The following is a 26,974-nucleotide window of genomic DNA, read 5'->3' on the forward strand; positions in this document are numbered from 1 at the left end:
CGATTACTGAACAAAACCAACCAACCAACCAACCATAAATAAATAGATAGATAAAAAAAATAACAGCAGTTGAAACAAAATGGGGGGGGGGGAACTAAAAGCCCATCGTGTGGGGGCTGCGACACCCTGTCAGCGGCGGGGCAGGCACCCAGGGGCCGCTCGCTCCCTTCCCGCCCGCAGGCAGGGCCGGGGCGGCGCTGAGGGGGGCTCAGCCCCAAAGCACCGGAGGCCGCCGCGGGGCCCCCTGGCACCTCCGTGGGTGCCGTCCCGGGGCTCCGGGGCACTAAACCGGGTTTGAGCGGGATGGCGGCGGCGCCGGGCGGCAGAGGGCGCTGCGTGACGGCGCCGCTGCCCCTTCCCGGCGCGGCCTCTCCTCCCTGCGCCGCCGCCGCCGCCTCAGCCGGCGGGCGGGGGAAGGCGGCCGAGGTGGCCGCCATGGCGCTGCCGGTGCTGTCGAGCTCGGGGGTGAAATTCCGGCGGGTCCTGGCGCACTTCCCCCAGGAGCTCAGCCTGGCCTTCGCCTACGGCTCCGGCGTCTTTCGGCAGGCGGGGCCCTCGGCCGGGCACAGCGAGGTGAGCGCGGCTCCCCCCCTCCACGCCGCTCGTAACCTCCCCGGGGGCGGCCGGGTGCTGCTGGGGCCGCTGCGGCTCGAGCACGGGGAGAGGCGGGGAGCGGAGCCGGCCCGCAGCCACCGGGAGCTGGTGGGCAGGGGGCGTCGGGGGCCGCAGGGAGCCGTGGGCCTGTGGCTGACAGTCCTCGAGGGCAGTTAGGTGTTCAGTTGCCCTTTTATCTCGTACCTGGGAACCCTGCTTCACAACTCAGCTTTGCATTTTTTTAGCTTTTACGTTTTGGTTTTAAGGAAGCGCTCAGGCTCGTTCGTGCTGTCCACAGGATGCGTGTACCTGTGGCGAAGCGTGTTGTTACCCGGGGCTTCTGGGTGCCCACGTTTGGGGGCCAAGCCACTTAGGAACAGCTTGGGATCTCCCCGTGCCTGCATTTGACTTCTTAAAGCAGCTTCTGGGCTGCGTTGTGCATTCACACTGGCCTGTTAAGCATGCTCCACAATTGTGGCTTTAAGTGTTTCTTACTTCCAAAGCCTAAGGATTTTGAAGCACTATTACTCAAAATATTGGTTTATGGTAGGGATGAGTGGTGATTTTGCAGCTCCTCTGTGCAAAGGAATGTGTGGACAGTGTTCTTTGGGAGAGCAGCACAGCACTGAATGTTACAAGTCTTTAGCCTGTGGATTGCTTTGTTGATAAAAGCGAGTACAGTAGAAGTGCAGTTTCTTGACTTATCTGCCCTCTTCTCCCAGTTTGTGGCCTTGTGTATTAGCAAAAGTACTCTTCATTAGCAGTTTCAGCTATTAGTAGAGCTGGGAAGTAGTGCTACTGAGACCTTGTCGTGCATTGCCGGTGTTACAGAAGGCTGAAGGTTGGCGGTGTAACTGGGAGGGCAAGGAAAATTTTGGACCATCACTGGTAGAGTGACCTGAAAAACATACAGCTCCATTGTAACCTTCAAGTTATGTCCAATGTTAAGCCTTGTGTGTTCGATCTTGTTTTTAATTAAGTGACCATTATTAGCTGGTAGCTAGCTTATTATGCAGGTATTGGATTAATGTGATTAACGTTGTTTCCTTCCTGATCTGAAAACCAGTACTTTTTTTCTGTATCCACAGAACAATATGCTGGACTTTGTGTTTGCAGTTGATGATTCTGTGACCTGGCATATGATGAACTTATTAAAGAACAAGAGTCATTATTCCTTCCTAAAAGTTTTTGGGCCAAAACAGATAAGTAATATACAGAGCTATGGAGCAGGGATTTACTACAACACTTTAGTGCCATGTAATGGTAGGGTAAGTATGAGTTTTAATAAGTTAAATGTTTGTGCATGAAATATTGAAATGATTAGCTTAAAGCAGATTTCTGTGCAGGAAGCACATCTGATAGACTGCAATTGATGCTTAATTGGTGATATTTTCAATATTTAGGTCTCAAACTGTTTCACAAATATCATACTAATTAAAAAGCAGCTGTTCTAGCACTTTACAAACATGGGTAATGTTTGAAATTCACAACTAAAGCACTTCAGAACCTGAATTTACATTCCTTATCACTTGCAGTTTTGCCAGTGGCCATATAGTAGTATATCACTGCTTTGTGTTGGGGGGGGAGATGACGACACAACCTTCAATTCAGCAGTTGACCACATAGTAATAGCAAACTAGATCCTTTCTGTTTGTTTGACATAAAACAAACAAATAAACAAAAACCACAGGTGTTTAACATAGCAAGCTGTAATTGACATCTGTGTTGTTTAATGGCAAACATCTTTACCTGTGATGTTTGGGTGTAGTTAATCATTCCAGGCAAGTAGTACTTGTCCAGCAAGGCCTACACCACAATTATGTGTAGACTGTGTTTGGAAAGAGGAGTGCAGAAAGGAGGCAGGGGAAGGAGGTGTGTATCTGTGTTTATTGGTACTGATTTGGAGTAATTTTTGCCATGTGGTAACAAAGTGGACGTAACAGAAGCAAGTTCTGTTAAGAAAATTGGAAGTTACATGAAGGACAGTTGTGGGAAAAATGCCGTTTGTACAAACTGAAGTTTGTCAGAGCACGAAATTGCAGTAATGTTGGGTACATGTCAGAACTCCTCATATGAGGCTGGAGAGCTAGTTTAAAAAAATTACTATATACTTGCAATTTTGTTTAGGTATCTGAATGAGGCAAGAATTTGGAGTTTAAACTTTGTTCTCTTTACATCAAAAGGGGTATTGGATTTTATTTTAGGGATCAGTTACCTTTGTGATGCAATTTGGTTCTTCCTGGTTCTTTATTTGCCTATCTAATAACTAGTTATATCACAGTCTGTGGTCCTTTGTTATCCAGAATTTCTGGACTTGGCTGCCTTGCTTTGGTGATAATCTTTGGAAACTCAGGATGTACAAACTGGTAACTGTTAAGAGTTCATCTTACTTCTTCCATAATGTCAACTAAAAAATCACAAATTGTTTTCTAGCATCAAAGAGTTTCTAAGAATAATAATAAAAGCTTCCTGATACTTCTTCCCTTCCCCCAGTTACAGTATCAATAAATGTCTTTATAATTTATTTCAAATTGCTGACAAATTCTTCATTATTTTTCATATTTTCATAGGAAATCCTTCAATTCTTCATATCTTTTTTTTTTCCATTATATCTCTTGAGAGATACTGTGGAGTATTCTAACTACTGCATAGTTTTGCTGGTGTAAAACTAAGTGTAACTTAAATCTTTTAAAGAACAGATTCATTTTAATGTTCAAATTTCTTCAGGTCAGTCTCTATCTAGACTAGGTTACTTTGGGATTTGAAGAACATTTTCCTTCAGGAATTAATCCGGGAATGGTTTTATTGGAACTTCCTTTCCAGAAAGGATTTTAGAGGGTCCTTTGTGTCTTCCATTACACTTTTTTTTTTTTTTTTTTTTCCGGAAGACTGCATGCAAATGTGACTTTTTTTTTTTTTTTTTATACTGCCTGTGTTTTGGTAGATGTCCATGCATTGGTTTTCTTTACAACTTATTTTACTTAAAAAATCTAGTTTGCTTTTGGAACTCCTTTATCTTGTTTTAGGCTATCAGTGTTGCTATTTGACTTTTTTTTTTCTAGTAAGTAGTTGCATTGCTCCTTCTTCTTGTATTGTGTTCTTGCTTTCTTCCAATTATCCTGTCTTTTTTTATTTTTTTTTAACCAAAAAAATACAAAAAGCCTCAAACCAAGCTTACTATGGAGCTACGTCACTTAAGTGGCTCTTCTTTGTATGATGCTATTATCTAAGAGCAGTTCTCTAAGTGTTATCAAAGAGATGCTTTTATGGTAAAGGTGTATTAGAGAATAATTTTCAAATACTTGGGAGCAAAAGCTGATTAAGAAACAAGATGTAGTCAGTAAAATGTTTTTAATTTTATGTGTGCAATATTGTATTGGAGGTGTATGTTCCTTAGAATTAAAGGCAGTTACAGAAAATAGTAAATTTCCTGTAATGAAAACAGTGCAGCGATATGATTGTTCAAAAACATTTATTTTCCTTTTTTTCTCCAGATGATAAAATATGGTGTAATTAGCACTGATGCCCTGATTGATGATTTACTTCACTGGAAAACCCTCTATGTTGCTGGACGCCTACAAAAGCCGGTAACTATTAGTTATGTCTCTTGAAATGCAGGAAATTACAGGGATGCAAAATTACCACTTGTAGTTTTAACTTCAACTGTTCGTGATCTATGAGTCAGTACTGAAGGGATTGTCTGCCCTGATTTAGGGGTCTAGTCCTACTAGATGGATAATCTCTCAGAAAGAAAGTGAAATATAGACCTTACTAATATTCTGTGTTACGTGGAAAAAAATGAAGTTAGGTATATTAACAATAGTTTTCTGCCTGTAGTAAATCTTAAGGAACTGGATTATGCTAACTCAGAGTGCCTTAAAAATTTAAATATTACATTTAACATTAATTTACACTTAAATAAAAAATAACAGGAGTCACCAAAATTTAATGCATTTCATAGAATCATAGAATATCCTGATTTGGAAGGGACCACGAGGATCATCGAGTCCGACTCCTGGCTCTGCACAGGACCACCCCAAAATTAGACCCTGTGTCTGAGAGCGTTGTCCAAACACGGCTTGAACTCTAGCAGGCTTGGGGCTATGACTGCTGCCCTGCAGAGCCTGTGCCAGTGCCTGACCACCCTCTGGGTGCAAAACCTTTCCCTGTCCCAGCTCCACGCTGTTCTCTCGGGTCCTGTCGCTGTCCCCAGAGAGCAGAGCTCAGCGCCTGCCCCTCTGCTCCCCTTGTGAGGGAGCTGCAGCCATGAGGCCCCCCCTCAGCCTGCTCTGCTCCTGTCATGAAAAGACTCCCTCTAGAGCCTTCACCATCTTTGCTGCCCTCCTTTGGACACCGAATACTGCTTTCTTTTATTACCATTTCTTTTACTGTGGTGCCCCAAGAGTGATTGCCCAGCTCTAATTTGTCAGGATCTCTCTGCAAGGTATCACTATCCTCAATGTAGTCAGGAGCTCCTCCCAAGTTAGTGTCACCTGGAAACTTAAAGTTGAGTTAAATAATAGAAGCCTTTAAAGATGAAAGCTGCTTTGCTCTGCAGCTACCGTCTAGATCATTCTCTTGTTAAATATCTACAGTTAACTGAAACACATAAAGAACATTGTTTTCTTTGCCAAAGGTGTCTGATTCAGTGTGCTTTCAGCAGATGGCAGCAGTGCCAAGTTAAATTTTCCTGGGGGGGGGAGGAATGGGAAATAGGAGGTGACACAACTCTCTGCAAGTCATAGAGCAGAAGTTAATTATGCTCTTAATGAATAACTTAGGATGCAACTTTAAATAGGTTGTCAGAGCGCAACTGACTTTTCCTCATCTCCAGTGACTTATTGTGGCATTGTGCAGATTAGAACAGCTGCTGTCTTTATATGGAATAAAACTAAACACATTGAACAGCTGTTACATTTATAAAGAATAAAATTAAACGCATTGAGGAAAATTAACTGAAGGAGTTTCACTTCAACTATGAATACTGATTGTTTATTTTCAGCGTAACTACACTTGCTGCGGCTTTGATTTATTTTGGGGTTTCTCAGTACATATAAAATGGGCTTTATGTCTTCTGATTAAATTCAGTAGGAGTACATACTCGCACAATAAGTATAATTTGGTATTTTGCTTGGTTGCTAACAAGAGACAGATATATCTTCATGCATATGCGCTTAATAGATAAAATAAGGAATCGGTACAAGTTATTTTCATAAAGCTCATAGGAATTTGCACTGGATAAAGGCTGTAGGATTTAAAATAGAAATTGACTGAAAGATTATGTGGTGGGTGTTTAAACTGTCTCTTCCTGTAGGGTCTGTAATATCACTATCTAGGATTTTACAATGTTACAGTGTGTTTGCAGACATTCCCCAAAATGTATTTAAATTTGTTTTTACAGGTTTCAAACATCTGCTCTTCCTGTTTTTGCATCTGATTTGATTGTTTTGATAAACATGCTGTAAGTGATAGTGGTAGAAAGATTTTCTTCCTCCTTAAAAATGTACAATAAGCCTCTTTTGGAGAGGAGATCGGGTTGGGTTTGTTTTTGTATTTGCTATAATCTCTTACATGCCATTTGTGCCTAGTTCTGGACACAGTTGACTGAGGCCAGAATAATTTCGTTTTACAGTTTGGGAATTTTCTTCTCAGTCATGTAGACGAGAAAGAGCTCGGTGCCTTTCTGGTGTTCCATTACAAATCTGTCGCTCTGTGAGTAAAAGCTAGCCAAGCTATTCTAGTACATGAGATGAAACATTCTCTGCCTTAGGAATCTTAGTGTCATTTTTACTGGAGGTTTTGTTTCTGTTGTAGGCTGATTGCCTTGACCAAGTAATCTTTGCAGAATGTTTGGCTGAATAGATGGAGTTGCCATTTAGAAATGCTACTTTTTTTTTTCCCAGGCTTCTTTGTTTGTGTTAAAAGTTTGTTGGCTTTTCATGCTAAATTAAATTTAAAACTCTGGTATACTAAATTCCTGTTTAACTGTATTGAAAATTTGAATAAACTTAGTTGTAATTTCTTCATAACTGACAGGTTCCCTGAAAAAAATGCTGATGTAACTAAAAAGTAAAACAAACAAGGACAAGTGAAACAGAACTGTGTTTTCAGAGGAAGATTTTTAAAAACACCTGAAGTGCTACTGAATTTTTGTTAACCATAGTGTTAGTGATAAAGGAGCTGTATTTTACTGTTATCCTTCCAAAGCCATTAAGAGAAGTGTTTAATAAATTGAAGTGAGGTGAGGGCAGCGTATGAATAGTATATAGAAGTACTTTGTACTACTTAAAGGGGTGTTGGGAAATTTAGGTTTTTTGTGTTGCAAAAATTCCCACAAAGGAGTAACAGAGCAGTAGTTTGCAGAATTTCCCCATTGTCCAAATACTTTAAACATTCTTCGAAAAACAATGGAAAAATCCTCTTACTGTGATGTTTAGCAGAGTGTAGGTGTAGCTAACTGGCAAATTGGAATAGCATTCTTGAAACCTCTCATTCTATGATGAGATTTTCTTCTTGTATTTTGTTTGTGTGTATCTTTCCGTGCAAATGCTCACAGTTTCTTAGGTATGAATTTCCTAGCAGAGAAAATAGAACACTTCTTTCTTAAAGCTGTTGCGTTGGTGAAGTGGGAATAATGCTTATCTATAAAACTGAATATATCCCTCACTGAAAATATTTAATAATTTAAAAGTCTTACTTGTAGTGTTAGATAAGTGAATTTCATGTATAGTGTAAAACCAGAATAAATGGGACTCTCTTCCTCTCATGTGGTGTGAATAGTTCTGATCTTAATTTCTCTGTATCGTGAAACAGTTTTCCTTAACTGTGGGCTTTTTACAAATTTACCCCCAACAATTGCACTCTATTTTCCTGTGTTTTCTAGCTCTCTGGTCTGTTTGAATTTTGTTCCTAAAGAGTATCGCTGTGGCAGTGCTTTATGCTTTTAAATATTGAAGCCTTGCATAGTGCTTCCCGTAGAGAAAAAAACAAAAATCTGATGTATGTTAAGGAGTATTTTTAGCGAAGGAGATTACTCTTTTCACTAAAGCCAGCCTGTGGCCTTCCACAAGGAGGACTAGCACCACAGGCTTTGCTTTTCTGCCTGTCTTTATTGCTTTGTTGTAGCAACGATCTATGAAAGTGGATATAAGTGAATTAGTTGGAGATTTTAAATATTAGTTTGTCCTCGTGACCAGATGCTATTGTTTATTGGATCGTATTTGAAAAAGTCAGTATGCATTCAGTAAACTTCCCTGTTTCTCAAGGAAATCAAATTTATTCAAGGCTTCCCAGGAGATGAATTTACAGTAGTTTAGTGTGTTTTATCATTGTCCTTCATTTTAACGCTAGGAAATACAAAGCAATTAAAAAAAAAACACCCTGGACCAATTCCAGACTGCTGTATAGACTTAATGTTAGGCAAAACCATGCATTAGTTCAGAAAGCTTGAGGTGAGCAACCTCTATACTGTTGAATTCACCACCACAGCAAAGTGAGATACTGTTCTAGTTTTACACTTTCAAAAACTTTGCCACAGGGAGAAATAAAGTTCTGAACATACTATCAGCCATCCCAGGCATTGCCTTGTTGATGTCCATTCAATAAGAAGAATTTTGTGTGGCAGCTATATCAGATTCTTAATTTTTCTTCTTTTCGTATTGAATCTGGATTCATTTTCTTAATCTGTTAATATTTACACCAAAAGAAAATATTTACTTGAAATGATACCTTAGCCTTTTCAGGTTATATTTTGGGGGCAGAACTTCAAGTTTTATTGCAAATCATTTGCATGTGGGCTTCTGGGGGAGAAAAAACAAATTGGGTACGTTTGTTCATAACTGCTGGTGGATTTGCATTTTCATATATTCTAGAGTAAACAAATATTAATAAGCTGCCCTTTATAAGAAAGACAGTATTGCCCAACCTGAATCCTTAAAAATGAAAGAAACTTACAACAGGAAGATACTCTTGGAGGAGTCAGTTTTGAAAGGGCACAGTCAGTCACCTTATAAATTGGGCTGACTTTATCTGTCTAATGTTCTATAGTAATATTTTTCTATGCTGACTTCTGACTGAAGATCTGCTTCTTATTACAGTATATTTCCATATCCTAGATTACTGGATTCTGTAGTTGGTCTTGAACAGTTTGAATGTTTCCTGAAGATAAACTTGTCTTTGTGGCATTTGGAATCATCCAACTTCAGTGATCCATTCACATGTATGTGAAGTTCCCATTGCAGTGACGTTCTCCTCATACAAAGTGCAAAATAAAACCCTACTTCTCCTAGGAGGAGAGCTAATGTCTAAGAAGCTGCTTCAACCATATGGTAGAGCGCCAGCAAGGAGTCCTCTATTGGAAAAAAAGGTATAGGGAAGGTGAATAGGAAAACTTTGCTGTTTTTCTGGTATACCACTCTCTTTCAGTGTGACAGTGGTCTTTTTTCCTATTGCATAATACCATGTGAAATATTTTTTATTCGTTTAAACTTACTGTTTTGATTAATCCTAAATTCATGAGCATGAAAAAGGTGAATAGCTCTTCAGAGAATAGTTGATGGCTGTTGCTTACAACAGTTCTGAATATGTTTGTAAAAACAGCCTTTTGTAGCAGACTATTAGATCCTAGAAAGAGTTCCCCTATCCCACTATGTAAACAGAAGATGACACTTAGGTCTTTTCTGTACAATAATAATAGGATCTAATTCAAATTTATTATTTTTCATGTTGGGTTGAGTAACATTTCTAGCTCCGTCTTCAGTAGCACTTTCCTGAAGTCTTGCTTCCAATTACTCTGATTTTTTCAGGTGAAAATACTGACACAGAATGAGAATGGCAAGCTGCAGGCTGCGCTTGTTAGCAATCTGAAGAGTGCAGTCACAGCAGCCTTTCTCATGTTACCAGAAAGTTTCTCTGAAGAAGACCTCTATATGCAGATTGCAGGACTCTCCTATTCTGGTTAGTATATGGTGTCTAAAGTCTCTGAGGAGAAAAGCTGTAGTTGGAGCTATTGTACCACATGTACGGTGTGCAAGTAGTCTGATACGTAGTAAATCAGATGTTCTTTTGGTTTGGACCTACACTTTTGCATGCTCCACTAGCTATATTTTACTGCTGGGTACATAACATTTTGGAAAGGCTGTGTGTATTCATTGAGGGATAGGTAGAGGTACGTAAGCAAAACTGTTCTTGATTTACAAGCACCTAGGTATGGATGATTGGTTGTGGTGAAATGAAGTGATATATAAAAACAAACCAAACCCCTTGTTCCAAATGAGTCTTTCATACAATTAATTGTGGTTTTAAAATTATCATTAAAATAAAACTATGAAAATTAAGTATTACTCTTAAAACATTGACGTCTTTATTGAAATAATTAGGAACAAGTTTGCTTGGAATTGCATTTTACACACCACTTCCTTTGCTCATATAGAAATGCAAGCTTGGCCTTGCATTCCTTTTTAACAAACAAACAAACAACCCAAAACATACACTGCATTTATAAACTGCAGGTTAGTTCCACTGAGGAGTGTTACTATTCTTTACGTAGTATTTCTCTGTTTGGTTTAGATTGCAATTTGCTCAGATTTTCCATAGCATTTTTTTTCTGAACCATTATCTCTTTGAGTGATGGTGAAGGGTTGCACAGCCCGTGTGTTTGCTACCTGCCTCACCTGAAACCTGTCCAGGAATGTCATTAGATTCTTAGTGGGCACCAGTGACCAAGATATTTTATGGGTATCCTTTGAAACAATGCTATTAACCAGAAAATTGGCAGATCGGTTAGCATGCTATGAGATGTTGAAATTGATTCTGCTGGGTGAATACAGCTAAAGCAATAACACTCCCAGGCAGGCATGCTCAAGGAAAGAGCTGTCAATGACATGTTTATAGATATTTTATTCTGCTGCCTTTTTGCTAAGTCTTAAACTTTTCAGGCAGGATTCTAGTAGACAACACTGGTTTTTGAGTTACTCTAATCAGTCTCCTTGCAGTACATAACTGCTGAAAAGAGTTGTTCATGCTTTAATTTGGGAAATAATTTTTTTTGTTGCATTTTGAAAGCGGTGAGACAGTGTCTGGAAATACTCTGGGAAGTTTTTATTAGTTTTGCTGGTTGGCATAAATTGAAATTAAGTAATGCTAGCAAGTTGCCACCTTGCAACAACATTTATCTCCTAACGGTGGGAAGTGTGACAATGAATTGATTCATGATTTTGGACAGCACTGAGCTTCTAACTCCTAGTTCGTAATTTTAGATGCTACCAGGGTGTAATACATAGCAGAGGTAGGTAAACAGTAATATAGGTTGTCTTTTCACTGACATTGGAACTTCTTACTAGAACATGTCACAAAGTATATCTTAAAAGGAAGTGTAAAGGTGAGTAGAGTAGCAGTGGTGTTGAAAGTTGCTTTTCCAATCTAACAAAGCAGTTGTCTAAGAGAAAAAGGGACATTGTAATCTGACCATAGCTGCTACTAGCTGTATTTCAAGTGTTGCCCTTGAAGTGCAAAGATAGTGCAGATTATTTTCTTTCAGAATTGGAAAAATGAAGGTTATTTGGTTTTGGATACCAAGTGTTGGGGCTGGTTACGCTAATACTGTTTAGTAACCCATTGAAATTGATGAACGATTGGAAAGGATGTAATTGTGTTTCTGCTGCTTTGGAGGCTAAACTTGGAAGTTGGAATTTTTTATTATGTAAGTGCAAATGTGGATGCATGGGTTGATGTTATAGCATATCAGAGGCCACATCACCGTTCTGAAGTTTCTTTTCTGTGCTTGAAGTTATTTGGATGGTATTTTTTGACTGTGAGAAGACAAATCTTATCGATTAGGTAGGCACTGACAGAATTGAAGAATAGTTTTAGATGACAGCTTTGTACTGTGTTCATTTCTGTTGTATTTTCTTTATTTGGGTTTTCAGTTTTGCCCTAATGAATTAACTGGTTTTCTTTTCTTGACTAGGTGATTTCAGAATGATCATAGGAGAAGACAGATCGAAAGTACAGAACATTGTGAAACCTAATGTTCCCTATTTTCAGAAGCTATACAGTAACATATTGCAGGACTGCCCTCAAGTGGTGTATAAGCACCATCTGGGAAGGCTAGAGGCAAGTGGTTTTCTTAAAAACATTATAAAAAAAAAAAAAAAAAAAAGGGGGTGGGGGGGAATGCTTTATCACATTGACAGAAGGCGAGAATTATGCCACAGTAAGGCACGCAGTTGTAGTCACTATACCTGCTATTATGTGTCTATTGTTGAGTTAATTCTGCAATTGGGAAACTTGTTGTGAATACCAGTCTCTGCATATGTAGTAACTACTGTTCGTTTTCTATGAGCATAGCCACAGGACTAGAGCACTAGCAAGGGAACAAGAGAAGAGCAGTTGAAAATGTGTGGTCTAATGATTACCATATGGAGACAGCAGTCTAGGAAGTGATGAATAAACACATGGTTTGTGTTAAAAAGATTAGGCTGTAACTTAGAGGTGCAACTTTCTGCAGTCAAAAAGTGTATTTAAAAAAAAAAAGAAGACCCTCTTGTGCTAGTTATGAATATCAGTTGAATAAAACCAACTGAAATTCTGGCATTATCTTTAAATACCCATACTCAAAAAAAAATCTCTTCCTAATAGTCAGAAAACAGGTGTCCAGAATGACCACTGCCTTGAATTCCATCCTTGTGGCTTAAGGTATAAGTGAAACATGGCAATTAGGGTTGGGGGGGGGCTGTTTGTAATTTTTTTCTTGTAGTATGCACATCTTTGTGCTAATATTCAGCTGTGATATGCATTTCAACATTAAGTTACAAATAACATGAGTTGTCTCATGGACATGAGTTCTCTGTCCTCAGGGTCAACTTGGTAAGCATCTCACTAATGCCTCCTTTTAGGATGTGTCTGTTAGAAACTGAAGGAAGCTGTTAGGGATACAAGCAAGTTTGAGTATAGTAAACATTTCTACTGCAGCTCTTTGGAGTACTGCAAAGGCAAATCTATATTATGCTGCAGCTGTCTCCATGTTTTCTTAACAATGTACTTTTGAATGCTTTAACAGAAATATTTAAATGAATTTTGAAAAGAACTAATGCTGCTTCCTCCAAGAAAATGACTAGTTAGAATACTATTCCCTGTTACATTACCTTGGAACAAAATCTGGTATCATACTAGAAATATATTGTTAGATAATACATCTGTTTGGAATTCTGTACTAGTCATTGAGGCTGTGGATGAAATGCCATCCTTTTACTGTTGTATTGAGTATATACTGTTGTATAGTTTATTCTTCATGTTTTGTGGTGGTTATTTGCCATTATTCCCCAGACTGAAATGGATAACTTCTATCTGGAATGCTGCTTAACAGAGAATAGAAACCACCCTCTCCAAGGACACATCTTCAGAATTACAGAGAAAAATCTTTTTTAGAAGATTCCTTAGAAACAATTGAAGTCAGACACTAGTTCTTATAGTTCTGTTTCAGGCATGGATTCCTCCCACATAATGTTAAAAGCCTGTGCATTGTTGACTCCCTCTGTAGTCAGTGGGTGATTCATCTGGATATCATTTTCTTCCAATTGACTAGAGGGAGTACAGGACAACTAAACTCCTGACCGATGCCTCCAAGAAATGTGTAAAAAGATGTGTGGGAGTACTCAGACTCTTAATGTTTTCCCCCCATTTTGGAGAGCCCTTTCCCGTTAAACATTTTTCAATATTTGTGCTTACGTTTTGTATCAACGTGTACAGGCCTGCATGTTGGTATCATTGTATTCAAAACAGGGTCACTCAATTTCTGATTTAGATTGGAAAATGTGAAATGAATGTTTCCTTCAAATTACTCAAACCAGATGTGGTTTGTGTTTAAAGAAGAGAAAATGTTTTTCAAAGTAAACTGTGTGTGTGTGTTTGGTTTGATTATATTCAGCAGAAGAAACAGAGCTAAGTGGTCTTTTGGGAACATTTTCTCTCATTTTCATGTTCTTATGTTCCAGAGGAAATTGGATAGAGCAGAAATGGTACAGTTTCAATGAGAAGTTTCTTGCAGGGGCAGTAAGATTCTGTTTATACTTTAGGCTTCCCTTGGATGGAAGTTAACGTCTTTCCATTGAGTTATTCTTCCAGTTTAGAACTGGGACACTGCGTTTGCCAGCACATGGAGAGTTTTCATTAGCATTGTCAATAACTTACATGTGAAATTGATAGAGTTCTCTGAGGTATTTATCACAGGCCAAAGATAGCCAGAAGACTTTCATGATTTTTTTGAATAGAAATTACTTTGTTAATGCTGAATTTTTGTTTTTACTGTCTTATTTTTTAATAACGTTCAGATTGATAAAAGCCCAGAAGGTCAATTCACACAACTCATGGCTTTGCCAAAGAATCTGCAACAAAAGATAACTTCTCTGGTAGACCCTCCTGGAAAAAACAGAGATGTGGAAGAAATTTTACTGCAAGTTGCCCATGACCCTGATTGTGGATTAGTGGTGCATCAAGGTAGGCCTGTCTGTAATCCCCTTTAAGACATGATAGATATAAAGATTTATGGTATATGTTCTTCTAATTCAGAAGGATGATTTAGCCAGAAGGAATAAGACAATAAGAAGTTAATCTTGTAATAAGTTTTTAAAAGCGTATTCTACTGTTTGATTGCAAACAAGGTCCCTGAAATAATGGAAAATACCTTTCTATATCAGTAGAAATGCTAAGAGTTCTATTTTGTATCTTGAAAGAAATAGTCTCTGACCTACTTAGACTATCTAACTGCGGGATGCTTCAGGATTTCATTGGCTGGCATAACTTTATTTAAATATTAAGCTGTATATTCTCCCAGTCATACAATGTGGTGCTGTATTTTCTAGCTTGCTGGCATTACCCTTTGCAATTAATAGTTTGTCCAGATATCTGGTGCTCTGGCAGAGAACTGAAGCTTTGAGGAAAAAGATTGAGGTGCTTCTCATCATCACAGGTAGCTTCTCTGAGACAAGGTTGTTGTACAAGCAAGTTAAAGCTTATTCTGCAGACATAACTGTTCTGTTATTCTGCAGATAAATGAAAATGTTTAGTACTTGAACAGTCCTTTGTACTTTGATACATCTTAGATCCAGGCAGCGATTTTGCAAGTTCTTTGAGCATCGATGTGTGGATGCCTGAGAGCCGCAAGACAGGAGCCAACTGCAGAGGGAGCTCTTGCACTGATTTCTCTTTTGGGGTGGGGGGGTGGGAGGAGAAAGAGTCTCAGCTCTCTTCTCCATTGACAGTCTAGGACGCATTGCACCTGGCCATCTAGGATGTCCAGCTTCTTTTATGTCAGTCTGTCAGCTCTTGTGCTACTGGGGATGTACTGCAACAGTAGTGTGATAATAGCCGAGTCTGGGAGCAGGCTGTGAGTTTTACAACTCTGTTGTCCGCCCTGAGCTACTTATTCTGCTAGTTGTACTTATGTGGATATTACAGGCATGGCTGATACTATGGTTTGTGGACAGGAATGCAACACTTAAATGTCAAAACGTTTGATAGATCCAGTCTTCTCCAGCCAAGCAGTTTATACTCTCAGAAGGACAAATCAAAACCTCTCTTTCAGTTTTGTTGCCAAAGGAATTTTCTCATTCAAGCATTTGGATAAAGAGCAGAGAAAACCATTTGGTAATCTTACCAGACTAAGCTGAGTACTCAAGTTGAATTACATTTTCCCTAGATGTTTTACTAGCTCAGCACGACTTGTTCCCCCATCCCAAAAATAAATAAATAAAATTTATGCATGTGGAATATTGTATTCCTCTTACTTGTTCATGGGTATCCTTAGGTTTTGCTCTTTACAGAAGTGCCTTTGAAAGAAGGTTTTAGAAATAATACTGTACTCTATGTTCTGGTTAATGCAGAAAAATAACTTTTAGTTTGGAAGATTAACTCTGGGACTGCTACCTTCCTTCATTTTTAAGTATTTAATAATGTACAGTACTTTTGTTCTGCACATATCAGTAGGCTTTTATGCATTAGCGCAAATATAAATTCTTAAAGCTTTTATTTTCTTGCAAGTATCATTTTATACGCTATTCCATTTACACCTAAAGACCTCTGTAGAATGGAAACTGAACATGCTGCAGTGTGAAGTGGTAAACGAGTGTTGTCTCTAAAAGTCGATCGTTTAAAAAGCTAGTCAGATGCTGTACAATATAAACATATCTACTTGACAAGAGAAGTGCAAAATCCCAATTCATACTGACGTAAACAATGAGTATAATTTGTTCTGATCTAGACAGTGCTTAGATGGAACATAACTCTGGAACATAATTATGAATCCTTTGACTGATCATTTTAGAGAAATAGTGTGAATGCTAGATGAATGAATTGCATCATACACAGAACTTCTGAGATGGATAACATCTGTATGCTTTTCTATCTGCAGGCATTTCAGGAATTGTGAGATCTTCTAGTATAGTGCAAAGTGCTAAAACCATACTAACAGCTGGTAAGTATGTGTGTGGCTTCTATCCATGTAGGCTTTCTGATTTTACAAAGTAAAATTTTTAGGGCCCCAAGATTGCCTTGCTTGAGAGTTTAAAGAATAAACTTTTTGGGTGCCTAATGACAATATTGGAAGTTTATGGAAATAAGAAATAGATATTTCTGCTTTCAGTAACTATTGAGAAATTGTAAAATGTCAAAAAGAATTGGAGTCTACATGACTTCAATAACAATAAAAAATAATAAAAAAGGACAAACCAAAACAACAAAAATCTTTGACTTCACTTTCCTTTTGTATTTATCTGATGTGCACTGCTTCTGCTCTTCTTTTATTTAAAAAAAAATAATCATAATTCCCTCTGACCTACATGTGGTTGGATCCCTAAATGATAAATACATTGTACTGATGTTATGTAGACTGTCAGGTTAGCTCATTATAAAATAGGGGTTGAGTGTACAGTGAGAAGAGTTTGACAGGATCTGAAGTTTCTGTCCGAGTTCAGAAGACGTGTGTGTTCAGATACCCTCTGTACTCCAAACTAAACATACATACTTTGTGAGTATTGGATATTACTGTAACTCTCATAGTTCAGAAGGAATTACTTTAGAAGGAGAGTCGAGTGTTAAAAGTCAGTGTCAGAGAAGATGTAGAAGGCAAAAAAGGACTTGCTTTGTAGAAGCACGGGAAAATGAGGGATGTTTTTCAGCTACCAAAACCCTCCTAACTGAACAAAAGTTACTGCCAATTACATAGCTGAAGCTTCATCCTGTCTTTCTGAGTTCTGGAATAAATCTAGTTTTAAGATGCTCTGTTTTTTACATTTAAGAAGCTGAATGAACTGCACCTCAATTCAAAAGAAAGGCTTAGAACCTGAGTCTTCATTACCTTAAAAACAGACAAACTCATGATCTCATTTTAATTCCTGCAAAATAAAAAAATCTTGAGGCTTGCATGAAGTTGCTCATATTCTAGTCTGACCTCATTCATACCTATGCTATATTTTCCACGAAGCAATTATATACAAGCAATGTCGTTACTAGTTTTAAAAGCAGCTTTTATACATTCTTACTAAGTGATCTTTATCCAGATTTCTGCAGTTGCTGTTCGCTTCCAAAGTTGGTTGCACTGATATCTCCTTGTAAGAAGCACAAGTTGCAGTGTTCAGGACCATTAGTGGTTTGCTGGGTAAAGTAAGCAGGAACAGTTGTACTTCTTATGAATCTGTTAATAGTCCAGTTCTATTATGGGAAAGAAGTATAACAAAATTATTGCCCAGCTTTGTACTTGGAGGAGCAGAAGGACATACCTCAATTTGTAAAAGCAAACTTTTGTTGTGTGAGCTAGATGTACCACATATATGACTTCCTAATGCAAGTTTTCCAACTAAATAAGTGAAGCATTATTTTTAGGATTTGTTGCCAAAATTACCTGCTAATGGTTAAGACTTGTGTTGCAACATGAGGCTTTTAGAAATATCAGCTTGTAACCAGTCTGTTTCTGAATCCATAGAGAATAGATTTTGTAGAGCAAAATAATTGGAGGGGAGGGGTGTGAAGAGGTGTCACCGTGTGTGAATTCAGTGCTTGTGAAAGCCAGCAGCCTGGCTGAGCCATGGAGCAGAGCTGCTTATATGTAACTGCAGGAATGTGAATAAAAGTGGTTAAGATTTGTCAAATTGTTTATGCTCTCCATCTGTCTAAATCGTGATAGAAAATCACCTCTGGGAACTGTTAGCTCCTTTTATGTGTCATTCAGTAAATCGCTTGCAGCCTGTATTATTACTAGGACTTCTGGGGGGTCCTAATGCATGTTTTTAACAGGATTTGTCACTTTTTACCATATTTTCTGTTTTGTGCACCTGAAATGCCTCCTCTTCACTTTCGTCTTAACTGCTTTTTCCTTTATGTAGTGGCTTTCTTTTTTTTTTTTTGCTTCAGAATAAAATTTAGTTGTCTTCTAACCAGCTAGTTACATAGAATAAATGTAAATAACAAACGTGTATTTTCTGCCAATGCATCTTTGCAGTTTGATTCAGGTCAAGCAAAGCTTGATCCTTTGCTTTGAACACAAGACAAATTTGAGAGAGGTTTGGTGGAGCTTCATTTTTTTACTCTTAGCATGATTTTGTTTGTTTTAACTGTATTAATGCAGTTCTGCCAGAACCTGGCTGAATCTGTTAGGAACTGAATTCAGGATTGATCTCTTCAGGTTACGCAAAGACTACGTGCTGAGGGAGATGAGTTAGATTTGAAAAAAAGCCCAGTTCTGGCATTTCCTAGCTCCTGAACATTGTTTAATGAATGTAGAGGTAGCCTTCCTGAGCACTGCTGTGCAGACCAGCCTGGCTGGAGTTGGGGTGTCCTGATCCCCTGTTTAGCATCAATCAGAAGCGTCTGTAATGCGTGCAGCCTGCAGGGTGGCCTTACCAGAACATTGTCAGTTGCATATACTGAAGATGGACAGAAGCAGTAGTTATGTAAATAAAGCCCTAAATTCTAGTGCATGTTAATGAAGAAATGAAATGTAACTGACCAAGTTTCTGATGTCACTTTTTCATGTTGAGGGTTTTTATGATCTTCAGTGATTTTTTCCCCAGGAATTCAGGTTTTCATTTGTTTGGGCTTAGTTAGCCTAGAGGTAGAAGCTTTTTGGGTGTGTTTTTTTTTTTTTTTTTTTTTTTTTAAATATTTCTCTTCAGACTTTCCTGATCGAGCTTATCTGAAGTCTTGCTGTATCTTCAAATGAAGATCTCTCAGTCGCGGTTTCTTAATTTGAAACACGTGTCGCTAGGGGGCAGGCGTTAATGCTCTTCACGTTGCTTTGCCCTTTGTTGGGGCTTTTATCAGCTACCACTCATGTAGGTGCACACTATACGCAGACAAAACAGCGTGGATTCTATGCAGAAAGTATTTCTTTGACTCATGGAAGAAGTGTGTATCATAGGAAGGTGTTCAGCTATTAAATTTGATCTCTAGGGGTGCTGCATTTCTTCATTCTTTGACCAAATCTCCTCTAATGTTCTGTGCCCCTGAGAACTATTTGTTTTGTGAAAATTGTGAAAAATTGATTGTGAAATCAGTTTTTTCCATTAAATAAGTTCTGCCTATTTTCTTCTTTCTGTTCCTGGTAACTATATAAGTACTTTTGTCCTGTGTGTATACATGTGAACGAATTAATTTTCAATCTGCGGCTATCATTTTTTTTTTTTAAATGTTTAGAGGGACACAAAATTGTCTCCTTAACTGATTCTTTTCTCTTAAAAACATAAGAAAAATATGCTTGATTTCTGGTCTGTAACATAGTAGTCCAATGTAAAGCATGTGCCTAAATTAAATGTTAAATTGGGAATAGTTGTTACTGAGATGGCATGCTGTGTATTAATGTTGTTGGCAAAGAGCACAGGCAAAATAAAGAATTTCAACCCATTTAGGAGAACTTTTTTCATCTTTCTCTGCCCATTTGGTTTTAGAGTTGAGCTCAGGCTCTATGTTTTTGTTTGTTGTTAAATGCCCTATTTAGTTTTTGAAAGTGTGCCTGTACATTTCTTTTTTTGAGTCTGTGGTAAGCATGCCTCTCTGTTTCCCATTAGAGATGGCACAATCGTTTGATTTATTTTCCCACATACCCAGAGTCTGCATGGTCTTTGGGAACTGACTCTGAAGTTCTTCTGTTTTGCTGTGAAGGAGATGTTGATACTTTAGCTTAAATTTCGTTATATCTTACTAAAGGAACACTGTAAGCCTTGAAAGTGTCTAAAAACCAAAATATTAGGAATGTATCATCAGTTGAAGCGATTGTTCATCTTTTAACACAAACGCTTTTAGCTGCTCTGAATAACATTTGTTTCCTTACAGTTGGGATGTTAGGATACTGTGTCTTCATGGAAATATTTTCTTTAAATTATAAGGAGCAGCATTATATAAAATACTCCGTAGATTTGTAGTAACTTCTCTCTTCTTCAGCTGCCTGAACAAAACAAATACTGCATTAAACTGTAATTCACTGTAAATGTGTAAAACATTTGCACGTCTGTGCATGATATACTAACAATATATAAATATTTGCATCCACTGTATAGCATGACAGCTCTTCAGCAGTGAAGAAAATAAAGAATACTGCATCCAGATATATCTAGAGGGAAACTTTGGGGGACCTGTAAGATAGTGCTATATTATAGCCAAATTACTAACATTTCTAATGAAAGGAACATGGGACTTTTAAGCAAAAACAGATACAGCTGATGTTTACACTGAAGTTTTGTGGTCTTGATTCCATGTGCATTGGGTCTTTGTTCTCTATCATATAGTGGAAAAATCTAAAGGGGAGTTGGAACCACCAAGCCATAGATTCATAGCTAAAGTAGAAAGACATTTTCATGTGGTCCAACTGCTTTGGATTCTGAGACTGAGCCATAATTACAACCATTAACTTTTACTACAGATGTGACTCATCACCCTGAGGGCTGCTTTAAGAAACCAGCTGTATGTATAAACCTGTATTTTGCTTTGTAGCATGATGTGCTGGGGCAGAAATGTAAGCATCTTATTACATAAGATGCTAGGTTCAAGGCTGTAGTGGGTGGAGTTCGACAGAGTTCTCCCTGCAGGGGGAAAATATGGAGAAAAATCTCTTAATGTCGAGCTGCTGCAAGAGGCAGAGTAGGTTGGCAAGCTGATGGAACAAGCTGACTCGCAGGCTGCAGCGCCAGCACAGTTAATTACAGTCGTGCAGGGCTGTAGCAGCTGTGTTACTGTTGCTTTGCCACATGCTATATATATTGTGCTTCCACAGGTACACTGACTTCATTGGAATGGCAGAACCTCGATTCTGGCACTGCAACTGCAGTATTCGAGGGGCTGTATCCTGGAAGTACAGTACCTAGGAGATTGGACAGTAACTGTCAAAGCTATGCAGTTACATAGTTTTAACTTTTGAGATGAGAACCATTTACTTCATTTATGTGCTATGCCTAAGCTCGGTCTGGCCTTGTTCTGCGGCTGGAATTTGTATACTGCATGTAATTTGAATGCAGATGTGAGAGGTGCTCTGGAACTTACACGATTATTGACTTGTTATTTGAGATGCTGCAAAAGGATAACATCGTGACTTCATTAGTGTGCTTGCTTTTAGTTAAAAAACAAAAACAAAAAAAAGACTATTAAATATAGGAAAGTTTAACCTTACATATGGGATGCACATGATTCTGTAAGTTGAAAATATATCTATGAAGGATGCCTTGCAAAAGCTAAAGTTGAGTTTATTTAAATTGCAACTAGATAAACTAGATACACGGGTACAAATGATTAAATACAACATATATGTTATGATTTGTTATGAAAGGTTTTTTAAACAGTTGTTCATAAGTATAGCATGTGCTTTTCCACATTACTGCATGCTTATTTGATTTTTGTGACTCTAGACTACTAATAATGAAAGCATCTTTCACTTAAGACTGTTTATCTTTATTTGGTTTATTTTCTAAGGTCTCTTTAAATTCAAACATTGTCATATCAATTTTTCCTTCAAAAGTGCAATGCGATAGCTAAACTTGAGTCTAATTTGTTCCAGAAGATCTTTCCTTGTGTTCTGGTGTGTCATACTGTGGGATTTTTGCTACACTGCTTCTGTGGGCTTTAGTCAGTCCTTTCAGGTAACCTGTGTGCTGCTTAATAAACATAAGAAAAACTAGTAAGTAGAGTGTACTGGGAATAGGCTTTCCATCTGTGCGTATAAGCATCGAGACCAAAGAGCAGCATGAAAAACTTCCATTTTCAGTTTTGAATTTTTAAGTGTTTACACTTGGTAGTAATCCGGAAAGTCACTGTGTGGTGGTGGGGATTTTTGGAGGGTATTTTTAATTTAAAAAAAATGGCAAAAGCTGGAAGGAGGAAAGCTCCACTGGCTAGGAGCTCAGAACCCTGCTGAAATGCCAAGATGAACAACATCTTAATTTTTCAAATACCGGATGACTAAACCCAGTAAAATGTTGTCTTTTTTTTTTTTTTTTTTTTTTGCTGTTGTTGTTTACAGTAGGTCTGTAGGAGAAGGCTCATGTCTGATAGAAATTCAGGATCTGTCTAACTAAGGATGTGCTTTACAAATTATGTGGGAGTCATCCTCAATCCTGTCTGTCTAAAACTTGTAAAAGCTTGGAGGCAATGGCTGCTGCAAAATCCTTCTGTATCCTTGTGAAAACGGAGAAATGCCTGCCTGCATTGTAGGCCTGGTGTAATGGCAGGGTGCGGTGCCACAGTGCTCTACTTGTGGGCTGCTGTGGGATGATGCCAGCATATCACAGCTACTCCAGCTTAACACGAGGTTTATTATAAGCCAGCACTAGGCAAGTAACTCTGAAGCAAAATTATTCTAGATAACGTCCCCGTGAGAAGGTATTCATACCGGTGTCCACAGTGTACTTCTGACACCGGCAGTGTTGCCAAATCGTGGCATCTGTCATCATCTCAGTGTTATTTTTGCTTCTTTCATTTTACCAGGCTTCACCTGGTACGGTACATGCCTTATTAACCTGGTTCTCCATACCCATCATCATTTCAGTGTTACTTCTTTTTACCTAAGGACACAGATGTCATTTCGTTGTGCAAGTTGAGGAGTTTTGATCTCTTGCAGACGCACTTGTTCCCTCAGTTATGAAATGGTAGCTGCCATTAGTTCGGATGAGGCAATAACAAAATACACAAGGAGGTTATAATGTACTTCACAACTTGTTGAAACCAGAATAGATTTCTACCCTAAGAGTCAGCGGCATGTTTCCTATGAAAAAATGATACTCTTTTTTGCTTCTAATTTGCAAGCTTTTTAATAGCAATGCTGTGGGTCTATTTCTCCTTAGGGGTTGAAACTGCCTTGGGGAAACTTCTGGTGGTGTGCAGTGTTAGATTATGTTAAATCAAAATGGGCATCAGTGTGATGCTTTGAAATTGCTGCGGTGTGGTTACACTTCACAACTTTACAACAAGGCAACCAGGTGCCTCTTAAGCTTGGAGCACAGCATCAGGCAAGGCTAACTAAAATCTGCTTAGAAGAAGTTGGGATTTGGAAGCATAAAACTTGTCTACAAGTTGTGTGTAGTTTGCTTGTCTTGCTTGAGCAAACTCTTCTTTTGTCCTGGCTATATTCTGGTCTCTCTTGCTCTCTTTCTTCCCCATTGTCCCTCCAGTAAAACTTTACCCAAACATGCGCAGCCAATCTGCATGACCTGGTGGGCTTCAGCCTCTGTAGAGGACTTGCTTCAGTGACTAAATTCCTCATACAGATGTGGCCTGCTCATTAACCTGAATGCATAACGGCCTGGAGTCCTCTAAATAGTTCTGGCTGTGTGTCCTGCTGTATAATACAGGCTACCAGGTTGCTGGGGTCCGTTGCCAGGCCAGACTATGTTCCTACGCAGCTGGGCATGCCAATAATGGATTAGGGAGGGCTTGAAAAGGACAGTGTGTTGGTTTGGGGAGCATCTGCAGCAGGCACAAATGGTGTAAAAGCCTTTGTATATGTAGCATTTTAAGAACAGTGATAGATGTTACAAGTTTCCATCGCTACTAGTTAGGAGTTGCATCATGCATTCCTACAGATGCTGTGCCTTTGCTGTTCTCTGTACATGTTTGTGTGCAGTGTTGTCAGGTCTTCAGAATGATCCTGTTCTCTTTTGCTTGCTTTGATACCATTTAAAGTGGTTTTGTGTCATTATTTACTGTGTTATGACTGTGACAAGGTTATTGCATGTCTACATGACATATTAGGTTATTGTCATTCTTCCAGGAAAAGATTTTACTTCATGTAGAAGCAATCTATTATTTGAGTTGGTCTTCCAAAATTTTGATGATTTCTCGTAATTGTGTTTTGTTTTTTTCTTCTAGGAGCAAAAAAATCTGTGACTTACAGCATAAAGAAATTGTATAAAATGACAAAGGGATGGTTAAAGAAGACATCTTGAGTCTTGACACACTGTGTGTGGGTAAATAAATGGTACTTTTTCTCCAAATATTTTTCTGGTGTTGCTTTGCCTACTTAAGAAGGTGAAAGTGCATTTAAGAAGTCAGTTCTAATAATTCCGTGTCCGTTTTTACTACTGCCATAGAAATTTTTGTTACTGGGGAAGGTGTGATGGAAATAGGGCAAAAGAATTATGTAAATACTGAAATTAGTTTTTCTGTACATGTAAATCAGATTTTCAAAGAATTTTCAGGAACCTTGAATTTAAACAATCTATTGTATGTATGAATTAAAGACCAAAGTCACTTATTTTCTATGTAATGATAGCTTTATTTTTGAAAATACCCCCAAGGCTCTTTCAAAATATTCTCTTCCCCAATTTTAGTTTTCTCAGAGACTTGCAGAACTGGAGAGTCCATAGAATTTTAATTAGATATTAAACTATTCTCTTGAAATATGTTATTTATTTCTCCACTTGCAAGTTCATCGTTAGAATTCTTCTGAAGATGCTAAGTGGGTGCATCTGCAGGTTAGACTTCATGACAAGTAAATTTTTCTCAAATCTGACACATTCTGAATCAAAAAATATTTTCAGTCTGGGAAAGTGTGTTTGAAATGAGGAACTTGTCAGGTATCAGTTCATTTTGTAAAATTTTTATGTTCCTTTTGTGAAACTCAAATGACAACTGCCTAAGTCTTAGCTAAATGTTGTCCAAGGTGTCACAGTTGGAAGGAAAGTCATACTGTGATTGGCATTCATATCTACTTGTACAGATTTATGACATGGATTGTTAGGCAGAAGATTTTATCCAAGTGCTTTAAGAACTAGAATTTTAGAAACAAAAGTGTTTGACTCATTTATATTTTTTTCTGAATATAATGTCTATGAAGATAAAACTTGTTCACCCTTGCTTAATTAAACAAACTATGCTAAAGAAGTTGGACTATCCCATAATATGTTACATGATGCCATTAAAGAATGGAAATTTATGACAGTATTCATGTGTGATGAAATAAATCGGAGCATCTGTTGTAAGTAGAATGCTTTTGGCACTGGCTCAGGTGGATTTGCTAATTTTAGATGTTTTGCTTAATGGAACCTGAGAGAACATTTCATTTCACTTGTGAAAGTATCAACAATTTAACAAAAACAAAACAAACACAAAAAAAAAGTGGGGTTAAAAATGGAAATATCTTTCCTGACTATCATGTGCTTTTTCTTGTGTATCATGTGGTCCATAGGGCCATTTCTCAAGCTACACTTTGATTTAATGATCTCACTTTAAAAAACGTTATTGGAATGAAATTGGCTGCAGTTTCCAGGGATCAGTTCAAAGCATAAATTTAAGGAAGAAGATAGGAAAAAAAAATACAATATTTTATTTAATGTGACTCACTAAGGCTTACTTCAATCACAGGGGAACTTTTAAATATCGATTATTTTAAAATGGCAAAAGTTGAATATAGTCAGGAAATAAATTTGTCTGACTTTAATATCAGTATTCTTTTCCAAGAAAATAAATAGTAACTTTCTAAAGTCATAGACCAATCTGTAACATTTCACTGCTTGTTAGTGGATCTAGAATTTGTTAGACAAATCCCCTCACATGTCCATTTTCTGATATTAGGAGTCCGACTGTCCTGATGCTGCTCCGTTCTGCAGAAGAAGTGACTTAAACTAGAAAATGTATACCTGGTACTAGAATTCTATGTTCTTGTTAGTAAGAAGCCAAAGTGCTAGATTTGAGAGAGAGAGAGAGAGAGAGAGAGAGGAAAAAAAAAAAAAAAAAAAAAAAAACATGAAATGGATCTTTGGAATTTAAGCCACTGCCTATATTAAATTAACCTTGGGTTTTGGCTAGATTTTTTTTGTTTGCACGATGAGGTTTCCTTTTGGACCATCTAGAAATGTTTTATTCAAAATATACCATATCCACCTTAAAATTAAATTCACATGCAGGGACGATGTGAAATAGTCATATGTTTTCATACATTTCAGCTCTAGTAAAAGGAAACCTGAAATCAGATATTGACTGACTTAGGTGTATGTTCAGTGGAAAATTCCTAAGAACAGAGAGTACTGATCCCAGTGTTAGAAACACACCCTGACAGATACAACGCTTTTGGACAGAGGAACAGCATGAGAGAGAATTTAGGAGGGAGTCAAGGCTTTTTTGAATGAAGTAGCTACCAAGTAAGAAGTGCAATGCTGTCAGAACTTCTGAATAGAGACATCTAATGAGGTAATGACTTTTATTTTTTGTCCCAAATGAAGTGCTCTGTGGAGTAAGTTGCATATGGACAGGAGCATGGACAAAAGACCAATTCTATTTATTTATTTTGAGGAGGAGCTGGGTGGGGGGACATAATCTACTGGAAGTCTTAGGATACAAAAAAATAAATAAATTGAAAACTGAAATTGACAGCATGTAATGTGTCAGCTCCTGCTTAGTCTCTAAAAAGGATTTGTTTTTGACAAACTCCATGAGAACTTTTTAGTGAAATGTATGTTTTTCTGTATGTGAATTCTGTTCTTGTTGTCAACTTTTGGAAAATAAATATAGAAAGTTTAAAAAAAAAAAAAAAAAAAGATTTTGTTTTTAAAAAATGCTTGTTGCTGCATGCTGGATTGTTAGAAAATTATTCCATGTACTGGATACCTGATCAGATAACGATGGCTAAAAACTAAAACGGCGTTCAAAATTCTGTCTCATTTATCTCCTCTTTGTCTGTAACCGCAAATGTAACTATTGCGTTTTTGTAATTCTCATTCCATCAAGGACCCGAGCTTTCCTAGCTGCAGTACAGAAATGTACAAAGTGAAAGAAAAAACAAAGGAGCATCTGTAGCACACAAGTAAAGCGGAAGCTGGACCACAGAACGAATAAGCAATATGACCAAATTCAAAAGCTGTCAGTGACAAAACTAGATGCTTTTACCTTTAATGTGCTTGTTCCTTCCTTC

At 38.0% G+C, this 26,974-nt stretch overlaps 1 protein-coding gene across 3 annotated transcripts; it reads left to right on the forward strand.

Annotated features, from left to right (window-relative positions):
- The first annotated feature begins 396 nt into the window (after positions 1 to 396).
- TAMM41 (TAM41 mitochondrial translocator assembly and maintenance homolog) lies at positions 397 to 26,514 on the forward strand. 3 transcript variants are annotated; one of them, XM_084292599.1, is made up of 9 exons: positions 397 to 573; positions 1,683 to 1,862; positions 4,089 to 4,181; positions 9,399 to 9,549; positions 11,561 to 11,706; positions 13,923 to 14,088; positions 16,001 to 16,063; positions 23,935 to 24,032; positions 25,639 to 26,514. In XM_084292599.1, the coding sequence occupies exons 1-8, from the start codon at positions 436 to 438 to the stop codon at positions 24,009 to 24,011; spliced, it is 1,014 nt and encodes a 337-aa protein (XP_084148725.1). In that variant the 5' UTR covers positions 397 to 435; the 3' UTR covers positions 24,012 to 24,032; positions 25,639 to 26,514. The 3 variants fall into 3 exon arrangements, with proteins under 3 accessions (XP_084148725.1, XP_084148724.1, XP_084148726.1); XM_084292598.1 differs by lacking the exon at positions 25,639 to 26,514 and having other exon boundaries at positions 23,935 to 25,127; XM_084292600.1 differs by lacking the exons at positions 23,935 to 24,032; positions 25,639 to 26,514 and adding an exon at positions 20,501 to 20,610.
- The last annotated feature ends 460 nt before the right edge of the window (positions 26,515 to 26,974 follow it).

This window comes from Netta rufina, assembly GCF_964035555.1.
Source record: "Netta rufina genome assembly, chromosome: 10".
Taxonomy (NCBI): Eukaryota; Metazoa; Chordata; class Aves; order Anseriformes; family Anatidae; genus Netta; species Netta rufina.

Coding starts and splice junctions, on each gene's coding strand:
- TAMM41 (XM_084292599.1), top strand. CDS start 436: ATGGCGCTGCCGGTGCTGTCGAGCTCGGGGGTGAAATTCCGGCGGGTC. Junction 1,863..4,088: donor TAGTGCCATGTAATGGTAGG/GTAAGTATGAGT, acceptor TTTTTTCTCCAG/ATGATAAAATATGGTGTAAT. Junction 9,550..11,560: donor TGCAGGACTCTCCTATTCTG/GTTAGTATATGG, acceptor TTTCTTGACTAG/GTGATTTCAGAATGATCATA.